Source organism: Pteronotus mesoamericanus, unplaced genomic scaffold (assembly GCF_021234165.1).
Source record: "Pteronotus mesoamericanus isolate MK-2021 breed Mesoamerican mustached bat unplaced genomic scaffold, CSHL_Meso_final contig_657, whole genome shotgun sequence".
In the NCBI taxonomy this organism is placed as follows: domain Eukaryota; kingdom Metazoa; phylum Chordata; class Mammalia; order Chiroptera; family Mormoopidae; genus Pteronotus; species Pteronotus mesoamericanus.
The window spans coordinates 11181401-11207327 of NW_026555229.1; the positions used below are offsets into that span (position 1 = coordinate 11181401).

The window sequence follows — 25927 nt, forward strand, 5'->3', positions numbered from 1 at the left end:
GAGCTGCAACCCTTCCATTCCAGTCCTTCCTGAGGGCCAGCGACATTCCCACCCTCAGGTCCATGGGACGCCCGACGAAGCCTTGACACTGTACAACTGAGAGCGCCACTCACAGCCTGGAGCTGTGCCAGTCAGTGGCCCTGACCCTAAACTCCTACAAGGCATCTGTACTGCACAACTACCTCCAGGTGGTTTCTGTTACCTGCAACTAAAGACTCCTAGAACCCCAACCATACTTCCCACTATTGCTTTTCACCTCGCTGCACTTCTGCCAGGGAAAAGATACCACTTTTGCCACGCTGTTTCCGTAACTCCAAGCTTCCCTGCCTTTACTCCTACTCTAGTCCTCTTGCCTAGAATCCTCCTCCAGCCCCCACCACTTATTCAACTCTACCCGTCCTTCAAGGTCCAGTTTAAATGCCTGCCCTGCCCATGAAGCCCTCCCTCATCCTCCCCCTCACCCTCAAACTTCCACAACCCTCTGCTCAGATGTTCCTGATGGTGCTTCCACACTCCACCTTATAATACAGACATGTGTACGCATCTTAACTACATTACTAAACTGCGTGCTTCTTGAGACTAGAACCATTCTCATCTTTGTGTCACATATAATACCGAAGGCAGTGCCCTGCACATAAGCAGAAGCTATTTTATATGTATAAAGACATATATAGATGTATATATAAATATTCTGACTCTACGGAAGACTCTATGGAAGAACCGTACTTTGTATATTGTCGTATCTCTCTACTAAACTGTAAGCACAATGAGGGTAGGAATTCAAACTTAATCTTTGTAACCCTATAGTACCGTGACCCCAAAAAGGCATGCAAACATTTGCTGGCTCAATGCGCTAAAAAAGTAGATCCTAGAATCTTTTCACCCTTCTGTCCTTTGGCCTCATAACATGAGGTCTCCACTTCCGCAAACCCTACTCTCCCATATTTAAATCACTGATGTCCTCAGGGGTAAAAGGCACTTATTGAGTTGCTTTCATTAAAGATGGAGGTTGGAGGAAAAGGGGAGTGATATTCAAAATCAACTCTAAAACTTGCTGGCATGGAGATCAATGATGATTTTATTGATGCTCTTATGGCTATGCCAGAGGATGCGACAGTCTGGATAGAGAGAAGGGAGCAAGGACAGACAATTTCGTTAGGGACAACTTGTGACAGAGGAGACAGGGTAAAGTGTGTCAGCAACAGAAAGGTCTAGACTTCTGCCCCTTCATTTGTCCACTAATTCTTCCACCATTTATTGAAAGCTCGCTATATTTGTTGGAAACAAAGAAGCCAGAACCAAATCAACAGGCATTCTGTGGGAACCCTGCTGGACACAGATCCCTGTGCCAAACCCTGAAGGACATGCTTAGTTTGTGGGTTGACAACTAGAATCAGATAAACACATTGGGCCTAGGGGAAAAAGAATGAAATGCCAGGAGAGACCGACGAGTTCTATCACCAGCCCATCTCCACTCAGTACCTGGTGGGCATCTCCCGATGGGATGATGTAGGCCTGGATCGGCTCTGTCACGTACTCCAAGTTCCTCATGGCTTGTCTCAGCTGTCGAAGCAGCTCTGAAGTTACCTTTGGAGGCATTCTGCCGTCTGCAACAACAGGAGAGTTTGTTCCAAAACCAGCCTGGCCCATGCAACTCAATGACTACTCAGTGACAACTCAAACAGAGCCCTAAGGAAGCACCCACTGTGTTCTGCCCCGCTCCCGGATGCATCTTCCAAATGACCACCCCACCATTAGATCAAAACCAAAGCGGCCAAAAACTCTAAGGTTTATGGTTCTTAAGTACCACTTCTAAATAGACATTTGTGGCAAGAAAACTTGAGCTACTGCTAATACTAATTTCCAAATTGACTGGTTACCCCTTTTACTTCTAGGATTTTATGCTGAAGAGATAATTAAACAAGTCCACAAAGTCATAGGTGTTTACATTCGTTTACAGTGAAAAAAGAGATGGGGGGAATAGATGATCGGTTAAATAAATTACCATACGTACAAAACAATTAAAAATTACATATACCAAAAAAAATTACATAGACCTTTATTTTTTCATTTGCAAAGATACCAACGACACTGACGGGTGATTATAAACAGATTACAAAAGAATATGTATAGATCGTTTTTACTTATTTAAAATTCTGCATGTCTATATGCAAAGTTTCTAAAAGGCCATTTGCCAATGTGCTGACAGTAGTTATCTTTAGGTAAGGGGATTTTTATTTTCTTGTTCTTGTATTTTACTGCTTAAGTTTGCTTTAAAAGAGGCATGTTTTACATTTTTGTTAAATAGCCAACCACGAATGTGGAGGAGGAAGGTCCGTCCACTAGAAGTCAAAAGACATAAAGTGTGTGTTCTAGTGAATGTATGCTACCAACTGCGTGTGCAACCTCAGGGAAAAGGGGAACGGGGCCTCAGCACCCTGTGTTCTCCCCTCTAAAATATGGTGCAAAGCAGATCCAGGGTTTTCAAGCTGAGCCCCTCAGGGGTCCTGAGGAGCCCATCATCCCCATAAAACTAGAGCTGGAGTTGCCAGCTCTAAAAAATACAAAATAAAACAGAAATACAAAAATCATTTTTTTAAAAGTTAGAGACATTAAATGTAGTCCTACTAGAAACTCCTAAAACTTGTCCAAGTTTCTAAGTAGTCAAAATCCAAAGAGCGTGGCCTCCTAGTGAGTGGAAGAGACTGTGTGATGAACACATAGATGATACAAGCTGACTTTAAAAGTACTTTAGCTGGTTCTTCTAAAAAACCTCTTCTCAACAAATATTGTTATCCATACACAGTTCTGATAAATCATACTATATGATAGCTAGAGACACATGACTAGATAGAAAAATAACTGTATCATAGCTACAGTCCCATGGCTACAATAACAAAACTTCACAAAAAGCCAACTATAGAACAATAATCATACATATTTTACTACATACCATATACTGGCACAAAACTATACTATTAGAATTCAAAGTAGAATAAGTTTTCCAATTGATTTTTTAAATAGAGTTTATTTTTTTAGCACAGTTACTGACTCTTAGCAATACTGAGCAGAAAGCACAGAGAGTTCCCATATATCCCCTAACTCCACATACACACAGCCTCCCCCACTAGCAAGATCTCCACCATGGTACATTTAATACAAGTGATAAGCCTGCACTGGCACATCACTGTCCCCCGCAAAGTTCCTAATTTTTAATAATTTTTAATTGTTGTTCAATTATAGTTGTCCCCATTTTTCCCCCTTTACTCTCCCCTGCCCTACCCACCCCCTCCTCCAACATTCAATCTTCCCCCCTGCTGTCTTTGTCAATGGACCCTTTATACATGTTCCTTGACTTGACCCTATAGGTCACTCTTGGTACATGCTATGGGGTCTGACAAATGTATAATGCCACAGATCCATATTTACAGTATCAACAGAATGCTTTAATAATTTTCATTGCCCTAAAAGTGCTCCTGTTCAGTCTCTTCATCCCTGCTCCCCCAGCCCCTGGCAACACATCTTTTTACTCTCTCCATAGTTTTACCTTTTCCATCGAGCTGGAATCATGCAGAATATAACCTTTTCAGACTGGCTTCTTGCCGTTAGCAGTAATAGCATCTATGTGCCTCCATGCCTTTTCATGGCTCAATAGCTCATTTCTTTTTAGTGCTAAATAATAGTCCATTGTCTGATATACCACAGTTTATCCATTCACCCACTGAAGGCATCTTGGTCACTTCCGAGTTGTAGCCATTTTGAATAAAGCTACCATAAACATCCATGTGCAGGTTTTTGGTTGCACCTAAGTTTTCAACTCCTTTGCGTAAATACCAATGAGCCTGATTGCTATAAAGAGTATATTTGGTTTTATAAGAAACCATCAAACTGTCTTCCAACCTGGCTGTACCATTTTGCAGCCACAACATTAAGAAATAAAAATTCGTGTTGCTCCACATCCTTGCCAGTGTTTGGTGTCGTCAGTGTTTCAGATTTCACCAACCTATTTTTTAAGCAAATAAAAAATGTTTTACTTAACCAAAAATGTGCTGCTGCACAATGCTCTCAGTAATGGAGTTACACTGGAGCAACTACACTACAGATTCTCTTCAAGGACTAACACTCTGACTCACTGTGGCTTGTACCCCGATAGGTATGGGTCCTTTTTGGGGTCTTTTTCTTCAACTTTTTCATCTGCTTCTTTCTCCTACCTCACCAGCACCATGGGCTTCCATACATCAGTCGATATGATTATCTCCAATAGGATCCCCCATAAGACACCAGATTGATGGGACTCACTGAAAAAGTACCCCATGCACAGCCTGCAGCAAGGGGGCACCTTTAGCCGCAGGCCTGGGGGCTCCACCTAAGGAGTCTCCTCCGAAGGACGACACTCAGAGAGAATCACTGGAAACAGTCCTGTTCACAATTCAAACATGTCCATGTTCCCTTCATTACAATTGCTTCTGAATACTTTTCAGAGCGGCATCCTTTCCTTTTATCTGACGTACTGAGCCTATACTCTCTCACTTATCTGAAAAAGAGGGAGCAGAAGCATCTGGGCTGACTGAAGTTTACATGTCAGCGCTTCCACTGAGCTCTGAAGGAAGCTGCTGCGACCTCCTAAGCGTGCCAGCGCCTGAAAACTTTATTATGACACCTTTCAGGAGCTTCGAAATAGACTTAACTTGTTTCCAAACCATCTTTCTGAGTGACTTAACATTCTTAGACTCAAGTAAAAATGTAGACTTCCTTTGGAGCAATATTTCAACCTTGCCTGCATACAAGAACTACCTGGGGAACTTCTGATTTAATTGGTCTGGAGTGCAGCCTGGGCATCTGGAATTTTAAAAAGCAAATATATGATAGAAGCTAATGTATTTTCTTTTAAGGTCATTAATTTCTTTATAGAGTCTGCCTTCTATTTGAGCATATTCTGAGTTAAGGACTTGGATGGCTCTGACTCGGTGTTCACAGTGTTGACTATACTATGTGTCAACATTATCAGTCCCTAATTTCATCAATAAAGTCAACAGAACCAGTGGCAAGTACAAAACCCTCAATGACAAACTGCAAACCATCAAAGGCAACAGCAACATGCAACGGCTGAAGCAATGTGCTGGGGCAGTAGCAGCAGCTTCCACTGAAGTAGATACAATGAGCAAGGTGTTGACACCGCTGTGGACACAAGGACAACAGGCCTTGAAAATAACTGAGAGGGTGAGCAGCTAGAGCTGAGGAGGGGATAAAGCTGATGCAGCTATAAGACCCAGCCCCTGAGGTGGCAGCAGCTGAAAAGGCCATCAAAAAGGAGAAGATGAAAGGCATGGCTGGTGATCCTCACAGGGTAATTTTTATAAGGATTAAATGGGTTACTATATATAAGGCACTTAGAAACACTGCCTGGCACATTGTCAGTGTCACCTGCTTGCAATTATTAGAGTTAGAAGCACAACAATTAAGTAACTATGACAGCAAGGTGATAAATGGTGCAACAGGTGTACACACTGCTTCTCCTTAAAGCAGGGACCGTGTCATCTTCTTCTCCGAATCCATTATCTACCCCAACACCTAAGACATACCTATGCTCACCCAGACACGGTTCAAGGAATAACAACTTCGTATCTACGATCTTTTCAGGCTCCATATAATAAACAGCAATGAACCCTCAATGAAAGAAAGCTAGGATCGTAGAAGACGCTGTATTAGAGCATCTATTCATTCCACATCCCATTACTCTTCAGAAACATCAGAAGCAGCCAAGAGCTAATCAGGGTGTGCAGGGAAGTGGAAAGCCAAGAGCAACAAACCTAGCCCATGATGTAACATTAGCCCATACACTGCCAGGTATTTTTAAATCATGCTTTAAAATGAATGACTCATTTAAAAATCTCTTGCATATGCGGGTCTACTTTTAAAAATCAGTTCCTAACCTTCAATCTTTATCACAAATAAGACTCTCCACTCCTTGAAAGTCCATGAAAAGCACACCCTCTTCACCGCACTGGATGACTAGAAGAATTTAACATGACAACATGTGTGAAAGCAACATGCACAGCACACGGTACATCGTAGGAGCTCAAGAAATATGATTTGAATCTGGATCTGAAGCGCCAGCTGGGGTTCCTACATGCCTTGTTATAAGAATAGAAGGGGCTGGTTTTCTCCAGTTTCATCATCCGAACATGTGCACAGATGTGAAGCTCCTCCTCCAGCATCCACAGCTTTAAAGGCGGTGGTTTGTTTCTCTGTCCCACCACTGAGCAAGGGCCAAGGGCTTGACATACATTAGTAGTTATTTCTCACAATAATTCTCAAAGATAGGTTTCACTATTCCCATCTTTCAGAGAAGGGTATAGAGGTTAAACGCCAGTACTTGCCCAAGTCACCTGGATTATTAGGAACCAGACCCAGATCTAATTCCCAAGGTCATACTCTATTACACCACATTATCTGGGGGACCATAACAGAGGCTCTCTTACAGCATTCGAAGACCAATGGCGTCAAAACAAGTGGGTTCCAGTTTCCAGGTGGAATCTGCAGTCTCAGACTATTGAACTCCCTGAACCTCTATTTCTTCATATACAGTAAAAAGAAAAAGCAGTTCTCTTCAACCTCTGACTGTGATGGTTCTATCACTTTTTCCCTTTCTTTACCTTCCCTTTTTCCCATTCCTTTTTTTTTTCTTTCTCTCCTCCCTCTTAATATGGCCCAAAATGTGTTGCATACAAGGATCAGTACAATTATAGCACTGATCTTCCAAAGAGAGATTAGTCATAGTATCTTGTGTACTTCGAGGGATTGATTTTTCACTCAGCTAAAAGGAAACATTGTGGTTCTCCAGGGTAGTCCATGGAAAAGCATTGGCTTACAAGAGCTAAAAATACAGAAATACATCACCTTTCAGAATTCAGGTTTCTGACTACCCACCAATACAACTAACCCATTCTGGGGAGAACATATAATCCCAGAAATTTTTCCCAGAAAGATTTTCCTGAATGTACATTCAATTTATAAAGCATCATAACACAGGGTGGGGCAAAAGGAGGTTCACAGTTGTTCCTATGGAAAATAATATGATCATTTAGAAATAATAATACAATAACCTCTGTACTTCACACACTCACAACCGTAAACCTACTTTTGTCCCATCCTGTATATTATAAACGTTTCTCATTTCATAACCATATGATAAAAATGGCAAGTTAACCTCTAAGGCAGTCAATAAACGATTACATTAGAGATTAGAAAACTAAACTAGGACTTTTTCAATAATAACCTATCACCACCACAACTATTCTAGAATGGGAAATGCAATAACTTTAATTCTCTAACTTACTACCCTAAAAAAAGTAGTAAATACTTTTAGAAACAGTAACTAACTACCCAGGAAGCCAAGAAATAAAATGGTTTTTAATTTCCAGCTATACATCCTATCACCAGCCACGATCAGTTATAAACCCCTTACCTTCTCTTTTCTCCCATCTTGAGGTTGAGGCAAGAGGACCTAAAACCCTTTTGAGATGTTTTATATAATAATAGGCGAATTTATTACCTGTTTCCACACCTGGGTCTCCTGAGTGTGTCACCTCGTTAGGTTCGATTATTCTTAAGTTTTTCAGCTGAAAATCCCGGTGACTCGCCCTTAAGAAGAGAAAGAACAGGATATTGAAGACTTTGACCACAGTAAACGTGGCAAGGCTTAGTGAGCAGTTTTCCTTATTGCGTCCAAAGAACTCTTACCCCAGTATCAGTGACGGAATAAATAAAAGCCTCAGATAAAACCTGCAGATAAAACATTACCATGACCGGTAAATCTTCTCAGTCCTAACCTAGAGTTTATGACTATTCTTCAGCTATGTCTAATCTTTTGTTTAACTAGGATAAAAAGATTTACACTGACTTTGTCATGTGCACAAATTCTCGGTTCTTTTTCAAATTTGCCTGTTCTGTCTTCATTCTTTCACTACAGTTTCTTTTCCCTCTTAGCTTTAATTATTTGGGGACTTTATTTTATAATTCCTTTCAGAGTTTCCACAAGAAGGTCTGGGGATAGTAATCCTCAAGTTTGGGGGGTCTGCTGGCTCCCTCCTGGAGGGTCATTCCTTGTGGGCTTTGTAATCTTTTAGTAAGAGGTTATCTTCAGCAGACACTATTTTATCTATGAGAATGAAATGTGTCCTGGATTGTACAAGCATGGCTATCACTGTTATTTTCTTCTGAGCCTAATGTTCATTTTAACTTCTTAGCTAGGAGACTGGCACACAAGTTTCTGTCCCCATATGGGGACAGTCTGATGCCCTGGGCCCCTGGTATGAAGGCCTGTAGCATCTGAAAACCTCCCCAAGGCTCAGCTTAACAGCTTAGTTCCCCCAAAATTGAGGCTTTCGGTTCCACTGTATTTCTGGTACCTGAGGGTTTCTCTTTCAAGTCCATTTAGCCAACAAATAGTTATTGAGAATCTTCTACAATCCAGGCCCTATTCTAGACACAACAGTGAACAAAATAGACAAGATCCATCTCAGACCTCAAGAAGTTTACATGGGGTGGGGAAGGAAGGAGGTAAATGGGAGGGAAGGATAGGAGAGGCGACGCAACAGACGCAAAACAAGAATGCAGTATGTCAGGTAGTAAGTATGTGTTCTAAGAAAAAAAGTAAAATGGGACAAGGAGGACAGAGGGTCAGAGAAGTAAGGGGGAAGGTTATCGGATATGGGATTGCCAGGCAAGGCCTCTTTGCTCACAGATGACATTTTATCAGAGACCTAGAAAAAAAAGTGAGGGCTCAAGCCATGTGGTGTCTAGGGAAGGCACATTTCAGAAATGAAAAACAGTTAAGTGCAAAGGCACCAAGCAGGGCAGGAGGACACCTGGTAAACCAGAGGGAAAGTGAGGCAGCCAGTGTGACGGGGAAGTGACAGGTTCGGAGACAAGATCAGAGGGGCAACAAGGAGCCTGTTGCAGGCTACAGAAGGGGTTTCATACCTTACTCAGCTATGAACTTAAAGGTAATTTCATTATAATTTTACCACAATTAATTGTGTTGGTAGAGGGAGAGGGGTCCACATTAGCTTAGTCCCCCACACAGCCAGAACCAGACATTTTCACCAGTCACTCCAGGCCTGCGCTCAGATTGCTGCTTCTTTAATTTCCTTGGAAAGAATGAGATGTTCTTTACTGGGGGAACAACATATTCTTTCACTTAAAAGTAAGATACCTCAATATTTCTTATAAATATAAATGCAAATACCCTAAAAAATACTCGCAAAGTGAGTTTGGTAACATATAAAAAGGATCTGACACCACCACCAAGTGAAATTTATTCCAAGAACACAAGATCAGTTCAACATACAAAAAAAAAAATGTAATACACAATATCAAGAACAAAAATTACATGATAACCTCAACAGAGACAGAAAAAGCATTTGAAAAAATCCAACACCTTTTCATGATAAAAGTACTCAATAAACTAGAAAACGAGAAATTCCTCAACTTGATCAAAATTATTACAAAACCCACAGCTAACATCATCCTTAACGTTAAAAAGGCCGAATGCTTTCCCACTAAGATCAGAAACAAGATAGACATGTCCACTCTTGCCACTTCTAGTCAATGTTGTACTAGGTAAGAAATTGAAATAAAAGGCATGCATGTTAGAAAAGAAGTAGTAAAACTACCTATTGGCAAATGGCATTATGTTGAATATAGAAAATCCTAAAGAATCCACACACAAAAAAAAATTTGAGCTAATAAGTTCATCAAGAATGCAGAATACAAAACCAACATACAAAAATCAAATGTGTTTATATATACCTGAAATATACATTCCAAAAATGATATTAAGAAAAGTTTACTTACAATGGAATCGAAACAATAAATACCTAGGAATAAATGTAATAAAAGACACACAAAACTTAACACTCCAAAAACTACAAAACATTGTTGAGAGAAATGAAAGAAGACCTAAAGAGATGGAAAACCATTCTATGTTCATGGATTGGAAGATTTAATATTGTTAAAATGGCAATACTTCCCAAACTAATTTACAGTCAATACAATACCTATAAATTCCAGTTAGTTTCTATGCAGAAATTAACAAGCAAATCCTAAAATTCATAGGGAAATGCAAGGAATCCAGAAGTCAAAACAATCTTGAAAAAGAACAAATTTTTAGGAGTCACCTTTCCTGATTTCCAAGCTTATAAAAATATAGTAATCAAGACAGTGTAGTACTGATACAGAGTTACAGATCAATGAAGTAGAACTGAGAGTTCAGAAATAAACCCTCACATTGACTGTCAATTAATTTTTTCATTGCTTTTATTTTTTTTATTTTGTATTGTATTTTTTTCCATTACCATTCAGCCCCCTTAAACCCCACCCCTACAATCACAACACTGTTGTCCATGTCCATGAGTCCTGTCAATTAATTTTTGACAAGGATGCCAAAACCATTCAATGGAGAAAAATAGTTCTTTCAACAAATGAGGCTGGGACAACTGGGCATCCATATGCAAAAAAGTAAAGATACCACTTCACATCCACTAGGAAGATTATAATCTCTACCCTCACACAGTATACAAAAATTAACTCAAAATAGATCACAGACAAAAATGTTTTCTTAGAAGAAGACAGGCATAAATCTGCCTGTCCTTGGATTAGGCAATGATTTTTCAGATACGACATCAAAAGCACAAGCAACAAAGGAAAACAGATACACTAGACATCATTAAATGAAAGACTTTTACAATTCAAAGGATACCAGTAAGAAAGTGAAAAGACAATCCATAAAATGAGAAAAAAAATTTGCAACTCCTGTATCTGGTAAGAGTCTAGTATACAGAGTATATGAGGAATTGTTACAACTCAACAGAAAAAAGACAAATACCCAATTTTTAAATGGTCGAAGGCTGTAAATGTCTAAGATATACAAATGGCCAGTAAGCATATGAAAAGATTTTCAACATCGTATACATTTGGGAAATGCAAATCAAAACCACAATGAGATACCACTTCACATCTGCAAGGAAGGAAAAAAACAATGACAAGTAAGGGCAAGGATGTGGAAAAATGAGAACCCTCAGACACTGCTGGTAGGAATGTGGCCCAGAGTTCCTCAAACAGTTAAATACTGAATTACCCTATGACCCAGTAATTCCACTCTTAGTTGTGGGAATTGAAAACATAAGCCCACATGAAACCTTGTATGCAAATGCTCTTAACAACATTGTTCATAATATCCAAAAAGGAGATCAAATGACTTGCTCAAGTCCTCACAGCTATTTGGTGGCAGAGCTAGTCTAGAACTAGAGTCCAGAGGTCCCAACTAAACTCTGTGCTCTTCCCGTTCCCAGGACTTCTTCAGTCTACACCTTCTCGACATCATGAAATGCTATGAGGTGGGTAAGAGGAAAGAAGCATGAAGAGACCTTTCTGTTCAACTTTGCATAAAATGGTTATGGCACATTTTTCTCCCTCTCTCTTTTTAAAGAAACCACTGCAAGGTTGTTGTTACCCTCTCCCGCAGCCCATGATGAGAAATCTACTACTCAGGATGAAGCAAAACAAAGACCACTAAGATGCTCAATCACACCTTGTGAGGTGAGGCAAGGAGAGAATGAAACAAGTTCAAGGGTGGGTTAGTGGGTGATGTTGTCTTTGCCTACCCAGAATCCACCTCTTCTTTTGAAGAGAGCACCTTGGTTTTCCTTTTGAGACTGTCTCTTCTCCATTTTCAGCCTGGAGTTGAGATGAATTGCCCACCAAGTTCTGGGACCCAGGCTTGGTCAGTCCATCCCTCCAGCCACGATGACTGGTTCAGAGATGGTCAAAAGGATCAAATCCACCCAGAGAGAATCAGATCAGAGATTTCTCATTGCTTTTATTTCTCATTGCTCTAACTACTAAATAAGAAGGCTCTATTTCTGCTGGGTCTGTCAGCCTAGAGCTGTCATTACCTGCCATAGGAAAACCTGCCTATCAATGCACCCAACATGGAAGAAATCAGAGCCAAGAGATATGAAAGAGGGGGCAGTCTGATGCCAGCGTTGGTCTACTGGGTTCGGCTGCACTAGAAGGCAGCTCAACCCCTTTTTCCTAAGTCAATTTGAGTTCAATTTCCATCACCGAATCTGAGTCATTTTTACATTGAGTGGCATTCAAATTCTGCCTCTCAGTGACCTCTTGTGTGAGATAAAGAGGTTGTATCAGCTGATGCCGAAGGACCTCTCTGTCCTTAAAATGTTGTGATTCCGTGCACCCAGCAACCACCACCTTGGTCCTCAAAGGCTACTTCTCCGCCTAGGACCTAACTCATCATTATTCACTTGCCTGATCCCATTTCCAGCACTTAACATACATGCAGCTCCTTCCACATGCAGGTTTGTCACACCTCACCTCACCCTGCCACAGGACAGGCATGGTTCTCATCCCTAACATGCTGCAGCAAGGCCAAGTCCAAGTCAAGGTCGGCTTGGGATATGTCCATGTACAATCACAAGCACAAGCCATGGTGTGTGTTCAGCAAGTGAGCCTGGCCATGCTGCCAACCGGCCATGTTCAAATGTCACATGGAGGTGAGCTGACCCTCCGTGGATCTCCAGAGAGTTTGGCTTCTGGCCCTTATGAACTCGGAATGTCTCTCTCAGTCTCCCACTTTGTTAGCTGCTCTGCTAAGCATACCCTCCCTGGTTGTTGAGGGTGAGAGGAGAACAGGCTGAAATGAATTTAACGTGAGGCTGGGGGATCAAACTTCTCACTTCCCTGTTTCCCAGGAGACGACAGGACAGGTTACTGATGGGAGTTTCCTGGAGATTATGCCAAAGTATTGCTTCTGAAACCATTTGGGTAGGGAGGGTCTGCGTTTGCCTATCTTTGTTAAGGTGACAGGTCAGTAAGGCGAATTGCACGTGTCAGTCCTATCAGCGGAGTAATTTGAGGATTATTTTCCCAGGGTACAGGGGCAAGGGCTGGGGCTCGCGGGAGGAGCCAGGGGACGTCAACGTCCAGCAACAGAGCGGCCTTCCTGCTGGGCCAGGGGCCAAGACGGACACCGCCCCCTCGGACCCAACGCAGCAGCTGGGTGGACACACTCTTCCGGGGACCAGACTTGGGCTCGGGAAGACAGGGGGTAGCCCGTGGCCCCGCCAGAAACAAACCGGAACTTGCCCGCTGCATGGCTCCCTCCCCCAGCGGGGGCTCCAACAAGCCCGGGCCTTGGTCCGATGGCAGCGGCCGCCCGCGGCTGTTCACCCCCTAGTCCCTGCCCTCCGGACTGCAACACGCGCACCCGGGCCTTGGGGGCCGCGCGCTGCCCGGACGCCGGGTCCCTGGCAGTCTCCTCACCTTACTCGCGGTGCCTTTCTGGAGGCTGCCATTCGGCGGTGACGTGCCCCAATCCACGTGAGGGGTGCACAGACCAGCTGATCTGCCGCGGAAGGGAAGGAGGGAGGGAGGCCGGTGGGTGAACCCGCTGTAGGCTCACGCTGGGCCGGCCACGCCCCCGTCTGTAGCGTGCGTCAGCGCCGTGGCACCGCCCACCCTCAGGCCCCGCCCGTTGTCCGGGGCTTTCTTTCAGTGCTGAATGGTAGGTGGTGGACATCGTGGTGTCGTGGAGCGTCATTTCTGTTCATTTTTTCCCCACCATCCTCCAAGGAAGAAAAAGGAGGGCTTTGTCAGCTGAAACGCCTGTGGCACGAAGAGCCGCCCTCCAAGGAGGGAGAAGAGGAGGGGCACGTGGCCAGCTCTGGAGGTATCTCAGCAGGGTCTCACTTCCGGAGATTTTAGAGTTATCTCCAAATTACCTCTCTAGACAGCTCTAAAGTCCAGCTTCCCACGCCACTTGGACGGCTGCTAGGCACCCCAAACTTAATGGGTCTGAATGGCGCTCCTGGCCCTACTCACCAAAACAAAAACGTGCACCATCAAGTAGTAGTAGCCATCTCAATCAGTAGCTACTCTGTTCTTTCAGATGCTCAGGCCACAATCCTAGAGTCAGCCCTGCCTCCTCTTCACACCCCACGTCTGGTCTGTCAGAAAGTCGTGTTGGCTGTGTCTTCAAAATAGATCCCTAATCCGATCCCACTTCTCACCTCCCCCGCTGTACCCACCACTGTACCCACCGCCTCCAGTCTTTGTCACTACCGCCTCACCCATGTGATTGGTTACTCGGGCCTCCCCACTGCCGCCAGGCACCTGCAGTCTAACCGAAAACACAAAAGCCGGGTCATTGCTTTGCAGTCCCTACAGAGATCATGTCCCTGTTCTGCTTAGCACTTGCCTGTGGTTCTTCATTCCACAGGCTAAAGGCTCTACTTGATCTGCCCGTAACTGCTGTTCTCACCTTGTTCGCTGCTCCAGCTAAACCCGCCTGCTTGCTAGTCTTGAAAAAGTTGGGCACACGCATGCCACAGAGCCTTTGGACGTACTCATCCCCCAAATACCTGGGCTCTCCTCCTCACCTTGCCCTCACCTTGCTGTCAAGCCTGTGCTCAAGTATCACCTTTTCAGTGAGACCTCCCATGATCACCCTATTTAAAATTGCAACCCCCCAACATTCATAATCCCCCTTATTCTGGTTTATTTTTTTCATAGCACTTACTGCCTTTTTACATGATAAAAAATTTACTTATATGTATTCTGTTCCCTCTTAAACACACACACACCATAGCCATCAGTGCAGAATTGTTTACTGATGAACAATACCTGATATGCAGTAAGTTCTCACACATTTTCTGCATGAATGAATGTCCTCAATGTGAAGGCCTCAAGGGTAGGGACAGTTGCTCTCTTGTTCATTGTTATGACCCTGGTGCTTAGAATGGCATGTGGCATAGAGTCAGCACTTAAGAAATACTTGCTAAATGAAAGTGACCACGTTTTTCGCTTTGACCTTGATGAAGGCCTGTAATCAAATAGGTTCTGCTGCCTTCAGGAGCCTGAAGTTCTAGTTATTCGGAAAGCATTTCGACAAGCTAAATTCAGCCCTGTAGAAAAACTATGAAAAAACTCAATCATGTGGTGCCTTGGAAAGGAGCAGATGCCTGTTCCATTTTCCCAAATTTATGAGCCAAAAAGAGAGAGTTTGTAAGTAAAATGACTGGTTCCAGCCCACAGCTGAGATGGTGGGAAAGTTCAAGTTGTACAAGGAAAAAGGAGATGTCAGAGAGATCAATAAGTGGGACCTAGAGGGAACCAGTATTTGTAGTCACATTGCCTGAGGGAGTCTGCTCAGAATTTATGGTATCTGGCTTTAGGGGAGAAAAAGAGAAATACTTTATGTTCCCTGAAACAGATTTGTAGTCATGTTTGCAGGATAATAAAGCACACTCCCACTTCTTGAACTTCTTTCAGCAGAACCTTAGGGAGAAGTTGAGCCAAATTATCACTAAAGGTCGAGAACACCGGAGTTATGTCAGGCTCTTCTCATGGCTCTACAGTCCTCATATGTTTAAAGAGGTGGAACATACACACTGACTAGCATGTACTGAGCACTATGCACCTGGCCCACAATGATGCAATGAGTGAAGGACTCATTACCGGTTGAGGAGACAGGTTTTCAGAGATTGCCATTTGCCCAAAGGCCACAAGCTAGTATGTGATGGAGCTGTAGTGTACATTCAGGATTCCCAGCCCCCAAATTTAATCATTAAATTATATGGAAGGAACACTACTAGAAGTCAATCATCCAGTCTAGCCCACACAATGGAAAGAGGGATTGTCATTCATCATTAAGACTGACTGGAGAGGTTCTTAATGTAACCAGAAATATTGTGTTGAAACATGGGTTGAATTGTGTCCTCCCAAACTTCATATATTGAAGCCTGGACCCCCAGTACCTCAAAATGTGACCTTGTTTGGATATAGGGTTCTTGCAGATGTAATTAGTTAAGATCATATTAGAGTATGACGCTCATGCAATGTGACTGATGTCCTCATAAGAAGGAGAAATTCGGACACAAAGAGAACATCAAGTGAAGATGAAAGCAAAAATTAGGGTGATGCACCTACAAGCCAAGGAATGCCAAAGATTGCCCACAAACCAACAGAAGCTAGGAGAGAGGCATGGATCAGAGTTTCCTTCATGGCCCCAGAAAAAAAACAAACCTCTGGATGCCCTGATCTGGGACTTTTAGCTTCCAGAGCTGTGAGACAATACATTTCAGTTTAAGCTGCCCAGTTTGAGGTACTTTGCTCTGAAAGCCCTAGGAAACAATGCAAAATGAGTTCTAAATGTCCAAGTGTATGAACTGTGGGACTCTTATGTTGGCCACTCAACATTCGTCCATTCTCCTTCTGGTTCCCATCCCCTGAGGATCCATCAAAGCACCCTCCCCTCCCTGCCTCATTCTGCATCTGTGTTCTCTTAGTGAAACACTTGGATCCCAGGAGTCCCTTGTGACCCAGTGATAAGCCACAAGGATAGGCTCAGAGACTGCAATGGGACCAGAGCAATGAAATCTTCATGGTGAGTGCTGGAACAGAGCCTTGTTCTCCCTCTGCCAGGCAAGAAACTGGATGCATATACTCTGAAACTGTTGCCCCTGCATGCAACATGTCAATAGCACCAAAGCAGGAGAAGGTAGAGCAGAGAAGAAGAGAAGCAGAAACCTCACAATATTACTTGAGCCCTGAATCCTGCCATGCTTGAAACTAGATCTCCCACTGGACTTTTCAGACATCAGCCAAAAATTTCCTTTTGTGTTTAAATGAGTCGGACAAGGATTTCCTGTTACTTGCAATAAAGACTCCTCATAGAATCATTTTAAGCATGTTTCATCTGAAATTTATACATTATACATTAGATACAATTTTTTAAGTATTGATAATTAGTTATGAATTAAGAAATGAAAAAAGTAATTATTATAAAACAATGTAGTATCCCATTTTGTAGTGATGTAATTTTATCATTATATATACAAGGTCTGTCCAGAAAAATTCCAGCCATGGTTAATATAATGAGAGTGGTTTATATGACATCAATGTAACCTGGCAGCCAAGGAGAGTGGACTGGAATGCACATGTGTGAACAATGACGACTTCATTTTGCTAGTTAGTGGGGACAGTAGACACCATTGAGTGATTCTGTAACTTTCACATTCAATATGACTTAGCAAGTAGAGCAATGAATCTGCATCAGATTTTGCATTAAGCTTAAACTTTCCTCCATGGAAACTATTCAGATGACTCAGAAGGCCACGGCGATGGGCAACTGGTGATTGGCAGCTGCATCATGACAGTGCGCCCACTCATGTACCATGTCTCGTGCAGAGTTTTTCTGCAAAACATCAAATTACACAGGTGACTCAGCCCCACTACAGCCCAGATTTGGCTCCCTGCAACTTCGGGCTTTTTCCAAAACTAAAATCACCTTTGAAAGGGAAGAGGTTTCAGATTGTTGATGGGATTCAGGAAAATACGATGGTACAGCTGATGGCAACTGGGAGAGCTGTATGTGGTCCCAAAGGGCCTGCTTTGAAGGGGACTGAGGCATCATTGTCCTATGTACAATGTTTTTGTATCTTCTATATTCTTCAATAAATGTCTATTTTTCATATTACATGGCTAGATACCTTCTGAAGAGACCTCACAGAGCGATATAGATACACTTTTAGAATAAAGAGAAAATGATCCACAAAATATTAACAATCGCATTTCTTTCTTTGGTAGATTTTAGATTGATCTTAATTTTGCTATGCTTTTTTGGGTTAGGGTTTTTTTTGGTTTGGGGGGGGTTAGATTTTTTTTTAATTTAAAAGGAAACTTAAAGTACTAATCATTTCTCTGACACTTTCTCCTTTCCAGACAGAATGAAGGTCCTGTTACAGCTCTCAAATCTGAGCACCACCAGCAATAGCCCTCCAGTACTTAATTTTATAACTGGTTAATGTCCTGACCGTTAATTGACCATTAATTGAAGAAGGGAGTTTATCCCTTTTGATAAACTCCCAGATGAAAGGACTGGGGAAAAAAAAGAAATTCTTAGAGGATATCAAACAAAATTACAACTGCAGAGGAGGGCTTTAACCTTTTCAAACATTTCAATTTGTTTTAATAAAATTGATAGTTACAGGAACAGTGATGAGTAAGGCCCTCATAAATTGTTATAACATGGGCTTATTTTTTATAAAATTAAATGAAAGATAGGCTTGTGGTTACACCCTAGAAAGGAATGGCAGAAGAAAGGCCAAATTTTAGGATTGTAGAGTCTGCCAGAACAATGTACAGTAAATTAAGAGTGAGAGAATGCATTTGGCTCACTTCAGAATTCACTCACCCTTTGCATTCAATGAAAATTGAACTCAGACCTTTTGATATCTGAGTTCCATTTACTCTTGGCAAAGTTCACTTCTCTGGTTCAAATTCTTAAAAATGGCCCAGAGGGTTTCTTGGACAACGAATGGTTCTTGCACTAACAACATATTGATGAGCTAAGTGTAAATGAGTCAGAAGTATACAAAGTAAGTGACTCAGACAAACAGCAACCTCCCATGCTATAGGGGAAAAAAGGCTCAGGGAAGCACTATGCTTGTCTCTTCTTTTAATTAGTATTCCTTCTTACCTTAATTTATCTCTTTCTCAGGAAGTCTTTGAGAGACCTTTGTAAAATGTGGGAAAGGGAAGAGAGAATATCCAGCTATTGCTGATGTTAACTTCTCACAATCCCTTCCTAGCTATGCCTTAAGAGCGGGGCTTTGGATAGAGGTACCACGGCCTAGAGGTTAAGGCCAAGAGACAAGTTCTGACCCTGGCCCTGACACTAAATAGGCATTTGACTTTGGAAAAAGCAGATCACCTTCTTCTCTAAGAATTTCCTGAGAATGTGGTTTAACCAGCCCCTTCCGGGCCTGCTATGTATTTGATCAAGTCATAATCAGAGGACTTGAAGTTGACAGCCTGACAGATAGTTTTATGTGCCCTCACTGTATTTTTTTTTTGTAACAGCTTTATGTAATTCACATACCATACAATTCATCCAATTAAAGCAACAATTTTCAGCTAGTGCGCCACAAGAATTTTTAAAACTGACCTCTTTTTCCTGAGATTGTCAAATTAAAAAAAAAAAAAAATCCAACACAATAGCCATCTGATTTGAATGAATCAAATTTTACCTTTTTTTTTTTTTTTTTGCCAGATTGGCAAAAAACATATTTTTTGGTGTGTCACAGAATTTTAGTAACTAGTTTATATGTGCCATGAGATGAAAAAGGTTGGAAATCACTGATGTAAAGCATGCAATTCAATGGTTTTTAGTATATTCACAGAGTTGTGCAACCATCACCTCAGTCAATTTCAGAACTTTTTCATAACCCCAAAAGGAAACCTGCATCCTTCAGCAGTCACTTCCCATTTCCCTCTATCCTCCCCTCACTAATTTAATATCCCTACACGATGTGCCTTTTCTGGACATGTCACATAAATGGGCTCTTATGTGGCCATGTGTGATTGACTTCTTTCTCTTATGTTTTCCAGGTTTGTCCATGTTGTAGCATCTATCAGTACTTGATTTCCTTTTATTGACAAATAATATTCATATAATGTGTATCCATTCATGACTTGATGGGCATTTGGGTTGTTTCTAATTTTTGAATATTGTGAATAATGCCACTATGAACATTGATGTATAAGTTTTCATTTCTCTTGAATATATACTTATGCATGGAAATGTTGAGTCATATGGTCATTCACTCTATGTTTAACCTTTTGAGGAACTGCTGAAGTGTTTTTCAAGGTGGCTACACCATTTTACATTCCCACCAGCAGTGTATAAAGGTTCCAATTTCTCCATATCCTCACCAACACTTACCATTCTGATTCTAGCCATTCTAGTGGATATAAAATGGTATCTCACTGTGGTTTTGATTTGCATTTCTCTGATATCTAATGACATGGAACTTCATTTCATGTGCTTATTGGTTATGTGTATATCTTTACTGGAAGAATATTTATTCAGATCCTTTGCCCATTTAAAAAAATTTTATTATTGAGTTGTAAGTATTCTTTAAATATTCTAGATGCAAGTCCCTCATCAGATAGAAGATTTATAAACATTTTCTCCCATTCTGTATTTTTTCCTAGTTATATAGTAACATTTAAAAAATGAAAGATTTGCTATTTTAAAAATTCATATCTTCAGCTTCTTTTGGAAAATCAGAAGGTTGGTTTGGCAACACAGATCCTTCCTTCTATGCAGCAACAAGCAGCATGAATAGACTAGAGGATACTCCCTTGAAATGGGACAGGGAGCCCTCCATTTGATCATGTACGCACTTCTATTTCACCTGCCAGGCTCTTGTAGACATCCCAGTTCGTGACTACTTCCCCAAGAGAATTTGACAAAGCATGGCCTGGATTTCAGCTCCACTGAAATTGCCCCTGCAATTGAGTTAAATCAACTACCTCTTGCCAAAATCTTTTCACCTTTGGCACTTAAACACAGAATCCCCTAAACTTAGCACCACGAACTATCAAGTCCTCTACTCTTCCTGTTCTGCGATTTGTATTGTGCAAGGCATGGGGTAACTCAATGGGGCTTGGCAAGGCCTCCAGAACTTTGGCAGCCTTGTTGGTGGTGATGTCATGAGTGTCCCTTGCCATAATACATCCTTAATACTAACTCAGACCAGCCACACTCAAACAAATGGAGTTAAAAAACAGAGGAACAGGTTGCCTAGCTTCAAAACACTACATTAAACAATCATAAAAACAATTTCATGCTTAGGACCATAGCCAAAAATGAAAATCACAATTTCTGATTGTTAATCATCTTTTCCCTTCATCATGCTTTGCCTGCTAACCCTCTCAGAATAAAATGAGGATTTCCAAAAAGATTTAATAGTAACTAACCTAGTCTTTATAAAATTCTTTTCTCCTGTTTCTCTTCAACTTTTGTTTAACTTTTTATTCATCTATCTCTTAATTCAAGTATTTTTATTCTTACTATGCTTTTTTAAATAGCTTCGTTGGGATATAATTCCCATATGACTCACCCATTTCAGGTGTACAAGTAAATGGTTTTCAGTATATTCACAGAGTTGTACAATCATCACTACGCTCTCATTTCAGAACTTTTTCATCCTGAAAAGTAACCTCATATCTTTGGGCATCACTCCTCATTTCTCCCATCATTCCGAACCCTAGGCAACCACTGTCTCTGTAGAGTTGCCTCTCCGGAGCATTTCATATAAATAAAAGCATCAAATATGTCAGCTTTGTATTTGGCTTATTTCATTTAATACAATATTTTCAAGGTTAATCCATGTTCTAGTGTGTATCAGCGCTTCATTTCTTTTGACTGAAGAATAATATTCCATTGTATGGATAGGATACCATATTTTATTTGTCCATTAAAGTGGACATCTGGAATGTATTTTTAAAATTCACACAATTCAATAGCTAACTAAATAAATAATCCAATTACGAAATGGGCAAAGGACCTGAATGGAGATTTCTCCAAAGAACACACACAAATGACCAACAGGTGTAAGAAAAGGTACTCAACATTGCTAATCATGAGGGAAATGCAAAACAAAGCTACCAGGAGATACCACCTCACACCTGTTAGGATGGATATTAAAACCATGCCAATAATGGCTTTAAAAAAAAGATGTGTTGGTGAAGATGTGGAGAAAAGGGAGGCTTTTTTGCACTGTTGGTGAGAACATAAATTGGTACAGCTGTTGTGAAAAATAATATGGAAGTTATTCAAAAAATTAAAAATAGAACTACCATATGATCCAGCAAATCCACTTCTGGGTAGATACCAAAGGAAATAAAATCATCATCTCAAGGGAATATCTGCACTCCCATGTTCATCACAACCTAAATTTCATCAATGGATGAATGGATAAAGAAAATGTGGGAATACCTGGAGCTCTGGCCAAGATGGAGGCCTATGTAGATACGCTTTGTTTCCTTGCACAACCAAAAGGACAACAACCAATTTAAAAACAAAAAACAACCAGAACTGCCAGAAAATCAAACTGCATGGAAATCTGATGACCAAGGAGTTAAAGAAGAAACATTCATCCAGACCGGTAGGAGGGGCCAAGACAGGGAGCCGGGGTGGAGAGGATGCGCAGCAAGGTGATGTCTGCTAGACAAGGTGGGCCCACATTCACATGCAGATAAGTGTGGAGGAACAAGTCGGGAGCAGGACAGACCGTTCAATCCAGGGTTCCAGTGCGGGAAACTAAAGCCTCAAAACCTCTGGCTGTAAAAAATCTGTGGGGGTTGCAGCAGGGTAAAAAACTCCCAGTCTCATAGGAGAGTCTGTTGGAAAGACCCACGGGGTCCTAGAATGTACAGAAGCCCACCACTTGGGAATCCACACCTGAAAGGGCACAATCCACTTGAGGGAATCAATGAAGTGACGGAAAGCAGGATGAGAGCCAAGCAAGCGACAATGTTCCCTCTCAGGCCCCTCCTCCACATACAGGGGCAAAATGCAGCAAAGTGGGTTGCCCTGCCCTGATAAGTACCTAAGGCCCCGCCCCTTACAATGTAACAGGTGCACCAGGACAAAGAAATATGGCCCAAATGAAAGAACATCAAAACTCCAGAAAAAGAATTAAGCAACAAGGAGCTAGACAACCTACCAGATGTAGAGTTCAAAACGCTGGTCATCAGGATACTCTCAGAAATAATTGAGTATGGTTGCAAAATAAAAGAAGAAATGAAGGCTTTACAAAGTGAAATAAAGGAAAATATACAGGGAACCAACAGGGAAGAAAAGGAAACCGGGACTCAAATCAACAATTTGGAACCAAAGGAAGAAATAAACATCCAACTGGAACAGAATGAAGAAACAAGAACTCAAAAAAATGAGGAGAGGCTAAGGATGGAACAACTTTAAAGATTCCAACATCTGAATCATAGGGGTGCCAGAAGAGGAAGAGGAAAAGCAAGAAACTGAAAACTTACTTGAAAAAATAATAAAGGAGAACTTCCCCAGTGTGGTGAAAGAAGTAAACTTGCAAGTCCAGGACACTCAGAGAGTACTGAAGAAGCTGGGTCTAAGAAGAAACACACCAAGACATCATAATTAAGTTACCCAAGATTAAAGATAAGGAATCTTAATAGCAGCAGGAGAAAAGGGGAGAGTTACCTACAAAGGAGCTCCCTTAAGACTATCAGCTGATTTATCAAAAGAAACCTTACAGGCAAGAAGGGACTGGAAAGAAGTATTCAAAGTCATTAAAGGTGAGGACTTACACCCAAGATTACTCTATCCAGCAAAGCTATTGTTTAGAATGGAAGGGCAGGTAGGGTACTTCCCAGGTAAGGTAAAGTTAAAGGAATTCATCATTACCAAGCCCTTGTTATATGAAATGTTAAAGAGACTTATCTAAGAAAAAGAAGATCAAAAACAATGAATATAAAATGACAACAAACTTACAACTATCAACAACTGAACCTAAAAAAAACAAAACAAAAACTAAACAAACAAGTAGAACCGGAACAGAATCACAGAAATGGAAATCACATGGAGAGTTATCAGTGGGGAGGGGGAGGGAGGAGAATGGAGGGAGAAAGGTGCAGGGAATAAGAAGCATAATTGGTAGGTACAAAATAGGGGGAGGTTAAGAATAGTATAGGAAATGGAGAAGCCGAAGGACTTATTATGTACAACCCATGGACGTGAACCAAGGGGTGGGGGGAATGCTGGAGGGAGGAGGGTGCAGGGCAGAGAGGGATAAAGGGGAGAAAATGGGACAACTTTAATAGCATAATCAATAAAATATACTTAAAAATAAAAACATGCAATACCTAAAAAAAAGAAAAGAAAATGTGGTATATACACAAAATGGAATATTATCCAGCCTGAAAAAAGTACAAAATCCTCTCATTTTAGACAGCATGGATGAAACTGAAGGACACTATGCCAAGTGAAATAACCCAGACATAGAAAGACAGTTATTACATGATCTCACTTCTATGTGGACTCTTAAAAGAAATACATTCATAATAAAAGAGAATGATGGTTACCAGAGGCTGAGGGTAAGGGGGAAAGAGAAGACATTAATCAAAGGGTACAAACTTCTTCTAGTAAGATGAGTAAACTCTGGAGACCTAATGTACAGTATGATAAATGTAGCCAATAATAATGTATTATACACTTGAAATTTGTGCTCTCACCACACACAAAAAAAGCAACTATAGGAGGTGATGAATGTTCCTTTGAGTATGGTAATCATTTTACAATGTATACATATATCAAAACATCACATTGCATACCTTAAATATATGCTTTTTTATTTGTTACAAGTAAATAAATAAAAGTTTAAGTTAACTAATGCTGCTATGAACATTCATGTATAAATTCTTTTTGTAGGTATATGTTTTCATGTCTCTTGGATATATACCTAGGAGTGGACTTGCTGGGTCATGTGGTAATTCTAATATTTTGAGGAAATGCCAAACCATTTTCCAAAATGGCTGTATTGTTTTACATACCCACCAGTAATGAATACAGGTTCCAATTTCTGCACATTGTTGTCTGTTCTTACCATTCTTGTCAATGTATTTGTCCTTCCATCTACTCTCCCCATACTTTAACTGAAAATTCTAATGACTTTTTCCTCTGGAGAAGTGAGGTGGCATTTCATTTTAGAGTGAACGCTTACTTGGCCTCTCTTTTTATGGAAGCTGTTGGAAAAAAGTATACTTCAAAGGTGACCCTTACTCTAATAAATCAGATTGTTTCCACAGTGTAAGCCTGAGTATCTAAGCACCTGATTTAGATATTTTAGATACAAGGAAAAGAAAGTAATTCAATCACTTAAGGTGAAGCCATAGATTTATGGAATTTTGAAACTGGAAGGACCCTAAGAATCCCTTCACTGATGCCTTTACTTTATATATGAGGATGCTCAAACCAAGAGAGTCTCATGAGCGAAGCCACACAGCTGGTTTATTGCAGAATAAAACTGGAACCCGGGTCTTCAGATTCCCTCTATCGCTTTATCAGTTCAACCCAGTCTCCCGGTCACCTGTGCAAACCCAGCTTAACAAACACTGGGGCAGTTATAAATTCAAGAGCAAAGGCTTCATGCATACACACACCAAGCAAAGTGAAGAAATTATGTAATCCCCGGGACAATTCCTACCACAAAATCCACTCAAGTGAAAACCTTGATCAAAGGCTGTGAATCGGGAACCCGAGGTTTATCTTACCTGGTATTTTAAGATTTTTTTTTTTAAGTTACCAACTTATGAAGTGATTTCACCCCCCCACCCCAAAATCTATTAACATTGGACCTGTGGTTTCTGATTAAACTTTTCAACAAGCAGGCTGGCATTGAGGAGCACCACCCAGTGCCCATCTTGTGGGCCTCACTCGTCACGCTACCTGCCTACTTCTCGAAAGTGTTTGAATAGGACTCTTAATTTAGATAATAGAGAAATATAAGAGATGTTGGTGCATTTGCTGTCTGCAGGAGTCCCACCACCCTACATGACCCTCGTTAAAAAAGAAAAAGACAGACACCAGACAGACAGACAAATACTGGTAGGCAACTGAGGCCTTTGCAGGCGTGGAGGGCTTGAGGTGAGAAAGGGAGAGATAAAAACAGGAACACCAGAGTGCTATAAGTAGAGTGAGGAGGAGGCCGTGGGGCCTCCTTTTGGCCTAAGTTCACAAAATTAGCAGCAGATGCTGCAAGGCTTCTACAGATTTCAAAGAGAAATAAAGACAGTGCGTTGCCTCAGAGCACAAGTCCCCACAGAGAAAGTCTGGGAACAGCATGCACTCTCGTGAGCAGCAGCCCTTCACCTCCCCTCACGTGAGGGGCTGGACTTGTTTCCATCCAGTTTGCTGTGCTGTGCAGCACACCAGGCTCTTCTAATCAATTGCTAATTGGTGATTGGGAAAAAGGCTACCTGACTTAAAACGTTGTCTCCCTTTAAAGGCTATTCTGAAGACAAAACC

General features: G+C 41.3%; 1 protein-coding gene across 1 annotated transcript in view; it reads right to left on the reverse strand.

The window, feature by feature from the left end:
• The window catches only part of XPNPEP1 (X-prolyl aminopeptidase 1), a 52572-nt gene extending 39121 nt beyond the window's left edge, over positions 1-13451 (reverse strand). Inside the window, exons 1-3 of the mRNA XM_054581479.1 lie at positions 13345-13451; positions 7556-7644; positions 1483-1607 (exon numbers count right to left, since the gene is read on the reverse strand). Coding sequence (XP_054437454.1) covers positions 1483-1607; positions 7556-7644; positions 13345-13376 — 246 coding nt within the window. The 5' untranslated portion in view covers positions 13377-13451. The remainder of the gene's footprint in view (positions 1-1482; positions 1608-7555; positions 7645-13344) is intronic.
• Positions 13452-25927: the final 12476 nt, after the last annotated feature.